The sequence below is a fragment of the Perna viridis genome, chromosome 6 (assembly GCF_037379345.1).
Source record: "Perna viridis isolate PV_CMFRI_1.1 ecotype Kerala chromosome 6, ASM3737934v1, whole genome shotgun sequence".
Lineage (NCBI taxonomy): Eukaryota > Metazoa > Mollusca > Bivalvia > Mytilida > Mytilidae > Perna > Perna viridis.
Window position 1 is genome coordinate 30,701,645 of NC_142450.1, and position 13,587 is coordinate 30,715,231.

At 34.1% G+C, this 13,587-nt stretch overlaps 2 protein-coding genes across 4 annotated transcripts; one reads left to right on the forward strand and one right to left on the reverse strand.

Moving 5' to 3' along the window:
- Window positions 1-783: 783 nt before the first annotated feature.
- Window positions 784-9,691, forward strand: LOC148614522 (baculoviral IAP repeat-containing protein 7-B-like). Of its 3 annotated transcripts, none has more exons than XM_088588667.1 (2): window positions 784-899; window positions 4,985-9,691. In XM_088588667.1, the coding sequence occupies exon 2, from the start codon at window positions 5,004-5,006 to the stop codon at window positions 5,712-5,714; it is 711 nt and encodes a 236-aa protein (XP_088444793.1). In that variant the 5' UTR covers window positions 784-899; window positions 4,985-5,003; the 3' UTR covers window positions 5,715-9,691. The 3 variants fall into 3 exon arrangements, with proteins under 3 accessions (XP_088444793.1, XP_088444795.1, XP_088444792.1); XM_088588669.1 differs by lacking the exon at window positions 784-899 and adding an exon at window positions 1,119-1,720; XM_088588666.1 differs by lacking the exon at window positions 784-899 and adding an exon at window positions 1,119-1,163.
- A 222-nt stretch (window positions 9,692-9,913) lies between these two features.
- LOC148614523 (uncharacterized) lies at window positions 9,914-13,529 on the reverse strand. Its single transcript, XM_088588670.1, has 3 exons — window positions 13,207-13,529; window positions 12,222-12,395; window positions 9,914-11,400 (listed from the first exon to the last, which is right to left on the reverse strand). Exons 1-3 carry the CDS (start codon window positions 13,427-13,429, stop codon window positions 11,207-11,209), a joined length of 591 nt encoding a protein of 196 aa, XP_088444796.1. The 5' UTR covers window positions 13,430-13,529; the 3' UTR covers window positions 9,914-11,206.
- Window positions 13,530-13,587: the final 58 nt, after the last annotated feature.

Genomic DNA, 13,587 nt, shown 5'->3' on the forward strand with positions numbered 1-13,587 from the left:
TTTTAACCATGTATACACAAGCTCCATAGATAGAAAATGGTCCAAATATAGTCTGTTCTATTGTGACAAATTTTATCCAGTCAAATACCACTAATACATGAGGTCCTAGATATACATACATATATGTTATATGTGACAATAGATCCAATTCAATATTTGTGTTCTAGATATATATCATTTGTCCTGTTTCATGTCTGTGTTCTAGATATAAATTTATAAATCTGCTGTATGTGAAATAACATGTATAGTTCAATGTTTGTGTCCTAGATTTAACAGGTATAAATCTGTTTTATGACTATGTCCCTATGTCAACATAATATTTCCAATTTTAATATAACTGTAAATGCAAACGAATTGGCGATTGTGCCCCTGAACAAAAAATATATTTTTGAATCATTTTTAGTGATTTCTACTACAAAATCCAACCAAAGCACTGTATAAAAATGATAGAACCGGAATTTATGCCAAGTAATTGGAGCATGCACGTAATCTGTTACCAATTTAGCTTTTTCACAGGTTCTGACATTGTAATTATTTAACTTTAGCCATTGTATTGCAAGTATTTTTCACTTTAAGCTGTACCTGAAGCTAGATGATGGGCGCCGCCATATTGTTTTGATCAGGTCCACAAATTGTGTCGACGTCACTGTTTGATGCATTCCGTTTTGGGACATATAATGTCCGCTTATATACCTCTTTATATGGTAAGTCTCATATTAATTACCAGTTGTCGCATTTTCATTCGGAACTTCTGTTTTTTTTCTTTTACTGAAGGTAAAGAGCAGAAATATAGCGGGAAATCATGGCTTTTCAGCTCTTCAATTGTGAGATAATAGGGAACATTTCAAAATATCCATAGAAACAAGATGGCGGAATATTGAATTTTTTCAATCTCGGAGGTAAGAACTAGAAATTATTGTATGAGAATCGTAGTACAGAACGACATGAATAAAATGGCAAGTTTTTGAAAGGAACCGTCGAGTAATTAAAAAAATAAACGCAAAAAAACGCAAACAATCTGAGGTATCTTGGAGTATAAAAATAAAACCGGAATTTGTGAAAATTCCCAGGGTGACGTAATATCTTTTTGTAGCTTGATATCTGTATATGCCCTTCCCGTTCCCGTGACTGTGTTCTACCACACATCAGCGTCAGGGCCAAGGGTAAATATGATTGTCTATATACCCTATTTTTTTTTTATAGTATTAGGCAAAACATCTGTTTTTTCATCTACTGCTGTAATACTTTATTTTTTTCCAAATTAAAGGACCCATTTTAAGCATAACAATGTTATTAACATGAACAACGACATAACCAAGAATCCTAACAGAGTCGGTTAAAGAAATGTAATTATAAAATAACGCTTGTGGTCCAAATCCACAAGGAAAGGGCCAGTAATTAAGGGGAGATAATTTTTACTAAAGTATTTCATTTTCTTCTAATGTGGAACAGAAACAAGGAAGTTCAAATAAATTTATAATGCTGTCATTGGAGGCTAAGGCATGTTCATCAATTTATGGCAGAACGTTGTCTGTCCATCCACCATCAACACTCCGTGCAATAATTCCAAAACACTTGAAGCCATTTGTATGATTGAATAAAACTTTGATCAATCAGATTATTAACCAAATGTATCCATTCAAAATGCTGAAAACGAAATGTGAAATTCATTTAAACAGCTTTTACAAAGGATTTCCAGATTGCTGGATTTTCTCATCAGGTAGGTCATTTGTTTTTCTTCTGTTTAGTCACCTTCTCCCATGTTAGGGTTAAGAAACAGTATGAAATGTTTTCAATGGTACATTGTTAATATTTTACTATAATTCTGCCGATTTCAAAGAATGTTTGAACAAATTGTTTGCAACATGGTGCTTAAAAGTAAGAGGTTGGTTGATGGAGGAAGGGCTTACAACCACTAACATTGTAGGAGTATATATGGTATACATGTATGATTTCGGTACTACAGATTTTCCTGTGCATGTTCATGAAAATACCTTAATCCATGGTGTACACTTTGGAAGAAGAAAAAGTATGTTGTTGGAAATTCAAAATTGTCTGATTAAGATGAACATTTATCTAGGTTTTCTAACCCGTCCCAATTAATAATTTGCATCTCAATTGACAATGTGAACTTGAAATTGCCATGAACAAGGTTGTATACTCAACATTGTCAGAATTTGATTAATTGATGTATAACATATTAGACTGTCTGATGAATGTGCTGTTCAATTGACAATATCTATCTCAAATGAAATGATACTGGAACAGAAGATATGTCAAGCTGTTGTGGAAATTCCCACATTTAATGATATTAATAAATATTTAATAACATGTTAATAAATATTTATCAACATGTGCATGAATAATTTATTGATATCAATAAAAAGATAAAATTTGTAACATGTTGATGATTATTTATTAAACTACCTACATGTAATTCTCTTCGTGCTGGAGTGCACATAAGGCCGTCACCAGAGTCTTCTAATATTTCCTGTCTTGGGACCAATGCTGTACTTGTCCCAGTGTCCAACCTCTGTCCATCTCCTTTTCAGTGGATTGTCTCCATGTTCCTTTTGATCTGCCCCTCTTCCTCTTGCCTGGTGGTGTCCATCCCATAGCCACTCTTGGGACGGAATCAGGGTACATCCTAAAAACATGTCCTAATCATCTCTATTTCTTCTTTTGTATTGCCTTAGATAAAGGTACGGTGTTAGTTCTCTCATGAAGTTTTTTGTTTGAATATGTGCAGGATCTGTCGAAGACATGGCATCTGGAAGACATCCAGTTGGTTAATGATGGTGTTTGTGGTCTTCCATGTATCTGCCCCATAAAATAATACTTCAAAGAGATTGCTTTTGAAGATTTTTAATTTGGTGCTGATTCTGATTTTGGTGGATTTCCAGATGTTTTTTAGGATAGCAGACATCCCTCTCGCTTTTTGTATTCTGGCTTGTACATCTTTCCCAGAGTGTCTATCAGCAGTGAAATTGCTCCTGAGGTACACAAATTCACTCATTTCCTCAATGCCTGCAGCGTTCAGGATGACGGTCTCTTCAGCCTTTGGGTTGACTTACATGATCTTAGTTTTTATAGGTACTAATCTTCAATCCAATTTGTTTAGCTGTGGTATTCATGTCTTCTGTTTTGTCTCGGATGTTTCGATGGTGATGAGATGACAACGCAATATCATCCATGAAGTCCAGATCTTCCAGCATTTCTGTCATCATCCATGTGATGCCCCTTTTCTTGTTCTTTACTGTTTCGCTCATGATCCAGTCAATACAGAAAGTAAATAGCAGACATCCTTGTTTCACTCCAGTCTTCAGTTCAAATTCCTCGGTCAAGGTTGATTCAAAATATAACTTGAGCACCGAAGTCTACATAGAGCATTCTGATGATGGCTATGAGTCTGTCTGGAATTCCATAGTGACTTAGTATTTTCCATAGTGCTGGTCGGTTTACACTATCAAAAGCCTTGGTAAAGTCTATGAAATTGATTTAGACTGTTGAATTGCACTTGTTACTCTGTTCAGTTATTTGTCTCAGACAACAATATGGTCCCTCGCCAGTTGTTACAGTTTGTCAAGTCTCCTTTCTTAGGTAAATTTACAATCAACCCCTTCCTCCAAAAAAATGGTATTTTTTCTGTTGACCATATGTTCTGTAATATCTTGGAAAGAATTTGAGTTGTTTGAAGTTCATATACCTTTATAAGCTGTGCATTTATTTGATCTATCCCTGCAGCTTTCCCATACTTTAGAACAGACAGTGCCTTTTTGACTTTGTTGATGTCAGGTGGTTCTGTGTTGATATCAAGCATGTTTTCAGCTGGTGTTTTAGCTGCCTCTGTTTCTGGGTCATTCATGTTGAAGACTCACTGAAAATGATCTTTCTAGCATTTCAAAACTTCTTCTTCCTTTGACAGGGTGTTACCTTGCCGATCTTTGATAGGTACATTTGTTGTTTGGAATTTCCTTGCTAATGTCTACTAACCTCTGTATGCCTTTCTGTCTGCTTTAGCACCCTTTTTCATCTCTAGTTCTTTGTACTCTTTTACCCAGCTTAATAATTCATCTATTTATTTGATATCAATAATTGATTAATAACGTGTTGACAAATATTGATTAATTGGGTTAATACATCTTTTATTGATTTCAATATTTATTAACATGGGAATAAATATGTTATATTTATTTATATCAATAAATAACAATTTATTAATATCAAGAAATAATTTATTGATATCAATAAATGATTTATTGATATTAATAAATAGATAATGAATTCCACAACGGCTTAAATTTTAATTTTAATGATATATGAATTTCAGTATTATTGTAACCTAGATGAAAGGTATAACGAGTCCTCTATGCCAACAAATAATCCAAGAATCTGGCACGTCTGTTAAAAAATTTTCTTTCAAGTTTATGTGTAATTTAACATATTATTTAGTCAAGCTTCGTAACATTGTAAATTTTCGGATACACTTCAGTTTAGGTTTCTATTGATGATAATATTCTTATACTTATTACAAAAAGCAGTTACAATATTATGTCTTTATAGTACTACTTTTTCGGCTGACTGAGTTTAAAAGTCATTAGAATTTGGGCCAATTGGTTGATGTCTCATGAATTTCAGCACAGGAAATACAGCCCCTTATCAAACCCGAATTCAGCAAAGCTAAAACTGCTGAGATGTTGGTCTACATATGCTATACTTTTATGTGACAATAATCCTTTCAGCATTTAGATCTGTACTTAATCCCTGCCACATTTTTTTGTCCCAGTCTGAGTCAAGAATTTCCGGCCTGTGTATGTCTTTTTTCGTTTTCATCTTTAGTTTATTTTTTTTATGTTACTTGAGTATATAGGGGCAACTCTTTCACTGGAAGCTTAAAAGACAATTACTGGCGTTCAAAAGTTCAGATATTTTTGTAGTTTATTAACAGTAGGAAAGTATAATGTTGTTTCAATATTTTTATTAGGTGAACCTTTGGGTCAGAAATGGTTTCCATCATGAGTAATAGGGTAGGACATCGTGGATATGACGTTATACCAGAACATCCACTTGAACGATTACGACCTCTAAGAGTCGAATCCAACAGACGTAAAACATTTAATGATTGGTCAGGAAATTTTCCTATCAAACCAGAAGACTTAATTCGTGATGGGTTTTATTACATGGGAATGAGTGACAAGGTGCAGTGTGCATATTGTGGTGGTGTGTTAAGTGGATTTGAACATGGTGATAAAGTACACGAAGAACATGCTAGACATTTTCCAAAATGTCCCCATCTAAATGATATTGAATCAGATGATGCTAAACCACAAGACGTATTTAATGATATTGAAGAAGATGCTGCTCCCAGATCTGACCCAGGAGATGATGCTGCACCTCAAGACCCAAATCAGCCTGATTGTTCACAACCATTCTTGTTTGGAAATACAGTAAGATCAAATGCTAGTCCACAAAGGGTCCCTGAATTAAAACACCCCAAATATTCAACTTACCAGTCAAGATTGGAAAGCTATGAAGGATGGCCAGAAAACCATTTTTTGAAACCCCAAGATCTTGCAGCAGCAAATCTTTTCTACAAGGGAGTAGAGGATAAATGTCAGTGTTATATTTGTGGAGGAATCTTAGAGGCATGGGAGGAGGGTGATGTACCTGCAGATGAACATAAACGGTGGTTCATCAAGTGTGGTAAAAACTGAATATTATTACATTTTTTTTCAGCATGCCTTTCTTAACTACGAAATTTTAGTTATCCCTAAGCAAACTAAGTTTCAGAGAAGTCTGGAACTACATGTTTTCATATAACAAAACTCCAAATCTATAAAGTGGTAAGAGTGTTGTATTTTTTATACCAGACAAAGGCACCAAGTCATTTTTGTGGAAGTACAAGTACATGTAGTAATAATGTAAGAAATAATTTCTCTCACATGGAAGGCTTTTGAAAAAAAAGTACAATGGTCAAAACTAATTGGTGACTGGAGCTTTCACAGCATTTTCATAATGAAACAAATCTCGTGTTCTATAGAAATGTTTTCAACTTAGTCATGATGTATCCAGTTAGTAGAAGAGAGAGTTGTGTCTTTTATTGTGCCAATTTGCTGGATATTAACATGTAGACAATCCAGTAGGCAGACTTGTTTGACCCTGATTTATATCAAATTTCATTTATCATATTTATGAAAAAAAATGATTACAAATTTCAAAACACCCAAAAACTCTTGAGGTTTCATTCCTTGTTGTGCACATGGTAGAACCACTTGGTGATGGATTTGGCTTTCTATTTTTCAGTACTTCTTATTAGCTCACCTTGCCTTACGACCAGGTGAGCTATTGCCATTACTATGTGTCCGACGTCCATAAACTTTTTCAAACATCTTCTCCTCTGAAACTACTCAATAGATTGTAACCAAACTTTGCATGAATGTTCCTCGGGTATTTTTAACATTCCTTATGTTGGATTTTTTTATCTGGCAAAAAAACATGGCTGCCGTCACTAAAAATAGACCATAGGAGTCAAATTGTAGAATTATGCAAATAACTCAAAAACTCTTCTCCTCTAAAACTACTGGATGGATTAAGACAAAACTTTGTATGAATATAATGTAGAATATGTTAAGCAATCTATGCATGTGGATTTTTGATCTTGTGAAAAACGTGGCCGCAGTATCTAAAAATAGACCATGGGAGGCAAATTGAAGAATTGTGCAAAGAACTCAAAAACAGCTGGGTGTAGCTAAAATTTGGTAGGGATTAAAATTTGTTCAGCATGATGGAATTACCTACATGTAAGTGAATTCCGAAATTTTCAGAAAGATCCGTTGACAAATGAATTAGTTATGGGTCCTCAAATGGATTTTTTTTTAAATCTCCCCTTAGACAATTTGTAGGATGGATTTTAACCAAAAATTGCATGAATGCTTGTTAGGATAATAATCATCCAAAGAATATCATATTCTTAACAGTTTTTTATCTGTCGAAAACCTGACCACCACTAATAAAAATTGACAACTTGTCGAAATAAATTGAAAACCGAAGGGTTTAGCCTAATTTTCTAGAGGGAAATTGATCAGCATGGTTAGACCGACCTATGCTGAAATTTTCATAATTAAAAGATCAGTTGCGCAATGTTGCAGTTAATGCCCTTGAAGAGAAAAAATGACAATTAGATTTATTTTATAATATGAAAACGGGGTGGATAACTAAGATGTTCTGTATTGATTAAATGATTTTTGTGACAACAGTATGGTTTTTAAAGGTCAAGAGGCCAGCTTTAGAAAGCTATAAAGACTATTTTTGACCAGGTGAGCGATTCAGGCTGTTTAGAGTCTCTAGTGTACAATAACTGTTTGGATTAAATCTTCCTACATGTATGCATTTGATTCTTATATCTCTGAAGAGAGGTTACTCCTTGAAACACGTGTACAGCATATCGAAATTGCAATATATATGATAGTATTTTTGTATTTAATATTGCTGTTGGACCAAAGGCCCTAAGGGTATTCACTGACACAGTAGTCAGACTTGTCTGACTCCTGAATTATATCAGATATATATTTATGAAAATTTGCAGTATTACAAATTTCAAATTCCCCGAAGAACTGAGACTTCATTTCTTGTATTGCACATGGTAGAACCTTTCGGTGATGGATTCAGCTTCTTATTTCTGTAGTTCTGGTTTTGAGTATTGAGTGTATATAATTAATGTTTGCATTAAGATCATCTTTTATATTTGATTCTAATGCTGTTGAAAAACGTGTACATCATATTGAAATATGCAATATATATGATTGATATTTTTGCATATAACATATAGTAAGTCATATGTTGGTACACTCAACTGTCCATGCAAGACCCAAAAAGGTAGTCAGGGATGTTAAAAAGTTGCAAAGTCAGCAAGTATACTCCTACGAGTTGTCGTAAGATGTTGGAATTCCATTTTCCCATACTCCAATGGCACCAAGTCTGAAGTAGATTGTCAGACAACCTATAGCATTGCTCAAGTAATGTTATTATAGAAAGTGTATAGTGGCAGATCCAAGGGGAGGTGCAGAGGGTTAGCACCCCTTATTTTTATGGGAAAATTTGTCATTTTCATGTGTAAACAAAAAATTTACAAAAAAAGCAAATAATGTCCTAGCATTCCCTTTTTTCTGAGGAACCTTGGCTCGCACCTCTCCTTTTCAAAGTGTCTGGATCCACCCCACTTGTACTACTTTTTTTCCTTTGGGTCAGAATGATTGAGGAGCTCTGGAGTAATGGTCTGCATGGATCACAATTATTTTGAGTCCTGATGCAACCGTTCGGACACGTACATGTATGAGACATTAGTTCATTTTGAATTATGTAAGATTGCTGTCTCAATATGAAGGTATTTATGGTATTATTGCCTATTTTGCTTAACTAGACAAATTGTTCGGGAGGACTAAGATGTACCTGTAGGTGCATTTGACATTACAAGCAGCAGGATACATGTGCCAACAGATTATCATACTAACAGTAAACTATGTACATTTGTATACCTTTATGGAAATGGCATGAAGCCTTAGGTAAAGTTATGGATTTTGTATTCCACTTTACATTTTTCTGGTAGAAACTTAGATTTCAGAAAGTTTATGTTAAGTCTTAAAAGCCGTCATGTCATGTAAAACTATGTTGTATTTATCATGAAATTTACTTTGGGGTTTTTTTGGTGTATTGAATTGATGGTTACCCACACACTGTCGTTTTAGCGCCTACTTTGTAGTATATTATCCTAGTATTTTTATTTTGTTATTAATAAGAACATTATATCATTATTATAAAACTAAAAAGGTAAATATTGCTTAATCAACATTGATAATTATATAGTTTTGTATTCTTTTTTTTCAAATTTAGAAGGTTAAGCATGATACAATGTACCCAGGAGAAATTGCTACATATATTTTTCATGTGTTTCAAACATGTTTAGGACCACCATGAAAACATATGAAAAACATGTTTTCCATTAAAATATAAATATATGTTAATCTTTCATTAAAAGATCAATAGGTAAACAAATGTTTCTCCTATGATTTCAACCATTAAATGTCTATATTTTCACTTGGATTTTGGCAAAATATAGAAATTATGAGCTTTGATGTGCAAAAATAGATATATGTCTATAGTGGTTCTTAACATATGTTTCCATGTGTTTTGAAACATGAAAACATGTTGCATTTTTTCCTGTGTATGTAAAAGCAAGGGGAGAAAGTTTGGGATGAAAAAGATTCCTCCTAAACTGCTTGGTTGATTTTAATGAAACCTTTAATTCATACATTTTTATATTTCATTGATTTATTAACAAGGAACAAGCTTTTTTTAATATCCCTAAATTGCCCCTCAAATGTTAGTTTTAAGGGCTTAAGCCTACTTTCCCAGAGAAGTAGTCACAATTTGATTCAACAATTATGCCTATTGGTAACACACAATAGATATTGTCAGCTATTCTGTATGTTATTCTGTCCGGACTGAAAGCTTATTCCTTGTATATGTCTATATTGTTTTGATTACCTTTGATGAACCAAGTTCATGATTTATTAGTCTTGCTAGTAACTTAGCCATTATTATTGTTGATTATAAACTTCTAAAGTTCTTTTGTTTTGAAATGCTGTTGTATTAAAATAACACATTAGTTACATTAAACACTAATGCATTAAAATGGTGTTTAAATGAATAACCAGTTGCCAAGATACAATGAACACCTGTGACTGGGGAAACATATGATCAGCAAATACAAAGAAGAAATATCAACAATGCATGCTGAAGGAAGAAAATATAGAGCTTGATACACAATAGGCTACTTATGTGAAGAAAATATAGAGCTAGATACACAATAAATGTCTACACAACAAAGGCTAAATGACTACAAATTAACAAAACGTTGTGAGAGATAATTATTTAGACAAATTAAGTGTTTTGAGTCAGTGTGAACATCTCTTACAAATTTACATGTATACACAGGACAATTTGGAAAACCAATCTTCAAATAGCATGTTTAACATTTGTTTCACTCAAGGACTTTATATTCTAATATACACTCCCTGTTTCACTTTTATACTAGGGGTGTTTTTTCATGCACCATAACCTTGTTTAAAAAACTGTGTGCCATTTGAAGACAATTCCTAATTGCGTTATTAGTACAGTGTAGCAGTGGACTGAAAGTAGTCAATTGATGTTAATAAAAAAAAAACCGTTACTGTAATTAAAGGACCTTGTTCATTGACCACATGTAGGGCCAATTTCAAAGATATGTACAAATGTCTGAAATTTTCATTAGAAACTGCAGAAAAAAAACATTGTTCCCCAAAAGATGCATATTTTTGAAAAATCTGATGGATGAATAGTGCAAAAGTTCGCAACAAAAGTCGTTGAAAATACATTTTGACATTTTTTTGACAGCTATTACGACACAACTTTTGTGTAGTGTTCGTAACCCAACCGACTATTTTCACTACTCAGTAATTCAATGGTAGTGTAAAGGTTTTTGGGTCGAGCCTGGTTAAATTTATATATTTTTTATTATTATTATTATTATTTATTTTTTTGTTTGTTAAAATGTTATGATCATAATGTCATTTAGTTTCAATATAATTTAGTCTCATTTTGTCAGAGAACAGCTATAATATAATCGCCCAATATAAAAATCTTAATAAGAGTATGTAAGTCTCGTCGTGTGACTCCGTGATTTCACGAGAATAGGTCCTAGTCTACCATTCTAAAGCATGGAGATTTGTCATTTAGAGAGCGTTGAGTTCAACATCTTTTTGTGTAAAAAACACCGACAAAAATGACAAATATCTATTTCTACATGATAAAAGTGTTAAGAAAAAACATATAATAGAAGATTTTGCACTGTTATACAGCGTTTCGAGGACCCAGAAGTAAACAATAAAATACAGGTCGGTCTTCGGTTTTCAATACGTTCTACATTCGGAAATTCCGGTAGAGAAAATGAAACTAGAACGAGACTTACATAACCTGCTACAATGAAGAAAAAACTGGGAAAGTTAGCAAAAGCCCTTTTACATAGACTGGAATAAAAACGTTCGACATGAGTCGTTTGTAACTCACAAATATTTCAACAGTGTTATTTCACGATTAGAAAGAAATGCATTGTAGTTACGGCAATGTATTGTTCCAGAATTTGTAACACTTTGTTCATGTATTTTGTGCATCAAGAGTTAATCCGACGTCTGTCGTCAATTCTATCGTAGGGTCCATGTTTCTCCCCCCTACAGATGGTGAGTCTGAGACAAGAACTGATGAATGCTAGGATTAAGGAGATAATCTCACAGTAAAATGCCACATAATACGACGTTGAATCTGACTTGGATCCATATATCACAAGAACTATTAAGATCAACCACACTGAAAAATATAAAATATTAACCAAATTGTAAAGCAACATCATATTCATTATTCTCAATGTGTCTGGCTATACGCTTAATCTTGTCTTTACTTTTAAATATGAGGTTTTATGCATAGTCTTATGTAAGGCACGGACCATTTTCTTCTCGAGTGGAGACCTAGGATTTCATGTTGACATAGAAAATTTGTTTTCGTGCAAGCGCGAAAATGTTTTTTTAAGCAGCAGCAGCCTTAATATCACGTGTCGGAGAAGCAGTGACTACCAATTTTAAAGCGCCGCGGTCGAACTCACAACCTCCCTAGTCGAGGCGAACACGCTACCACCAAGGCGGTTAGGCAGTCGGACACTCCCAATTTACAATCATTAAAAGATGCAGATTCAACGCTGCGTACGCTACTCCTACTCTAGTCTCAGACTGCTCTGACGTCCAACGGCTGGCGACAGTTTCACAAAAAGTCGTAAGTGTAAAATTGATCGTAAGTAATGACGTCATAACAGAAAATAGCATTGTTACGTCATAACTTACACGATCAATATTACACTTCACTTTTTGTGAAACTGACGTCTGGTAAGTTATTTTATGACTTGATGCCACTCTAACGTTGGAGTATGGAGAAACGAAGTTCCAACTTCTTAAGTTGTAGGGGTAATGCTACCCTCTGATTAGATGAATATGCCTTGCATATGAAAGCTGGAGTACCGTAAATTGTGATATTTTGGTCGTATAGTTTTATTTTGGTTTATTAGTTATTTGGTGGATACAGATCCACGGTTTATTTTCTTCATTGTTTTTTTAATTGCGATGTTCAGATAAGCTTACCCGATAACAGACAGCTAGCACTCGCCATATGTTTTGTTCTGAGTAAACCCAGAGTAACCAGAATGTCCATTACAAATGCAAACACCAAACAACCCATGGCAAATCCAACTAGATACCGTTCTGGTATTATCCAATCTTTATGTGGTGCATTCAGTAACCAGTTACGATTTGGTGCTGAAAAAACCTCAGAGGAATTACATAAGCCCCACAATAGGAAATCGAATCAGAGCATATGTTAATAACATATCTACTATAGAGGTATTAGCTGAAGGGAAAAACACACGATTTGGCCAAGCACATACCTACAATGCTATGCTTAAAATTTAAAAAAAATTGGCATATGACCGCAAAAATGCGGTCATATAGAATTGTAGCATTGTCTTCGTCCATAGATATTTGGTGTCCATGTAATAACATGAGTAAATAAGGATATAGATCTTTAAGAATTGTACCACACTTAAGGTGCAATACCACTAAAGGAAGGCTTGCAAATAAGTAAATAGGGACCAGAATCAATCACAAATTCTCTCTTTGTCCTGACCTAAACCGTTTAAGTTTTAGGGACCAAAAAAGAGACACTTCGATTCTGTGAGAATCTTTTCCTGAGTCAAACATTGCAAACAAAATTCATAGCAGTATCTGGCTTGACTGGTGTTTCCATACTTCTCTCAAGTGTTCAGGGTTTGACTCTTGTGGCTATACCAACCTGTACCCAAGTGAAATTCCTATAATACGGTATGTTCTTTTGATTTTTTTGCATTTGATTGACACCAAAGTAATTGAATTTTGAATACTTTGAATTGAAGATGATAGTCTTTAAACAGAAGTCATCAATTGTCATCATTGTTCCATGCAAGATTGAAGCAACCGTTTAACAAAAACCTTCCAGTACTTGACAGGTGTGTGATAACGATGTAAACAATCTCACAAAGTTGACATACGTACACAAAAATAAAATTAAAAAAATAACTCCCTGACTACTCACTGTTTATGCATTGTTTTATATGCTTGACCACAACATCGTCGTACTCAATGCAAGCTTTAAACAGTCCTTCATATGCCAGAACATCAGCTGTCTTGTTCCTATGCTTCACTCCGGGAATCATACGGTAGATCCAATATGGTAGACCGGTGGCAAGCCCATGGGTCAATATTGCCGATACTGTCAAGATTGAAGCGCAGATGAACAAATTTCGATAAAGCTGCATCGCCAAATTTCGGCTACCCCTTCATCTGTTTTGTGTGAACGATAAAGTTAATGGACATGTGTAATATGCATTGAATTTTTAACCTCATTTATTTACATGTAATTGTATATAGGGGTTATAAGATCTCATTATTACAGTACAGTTATGAATCATATATG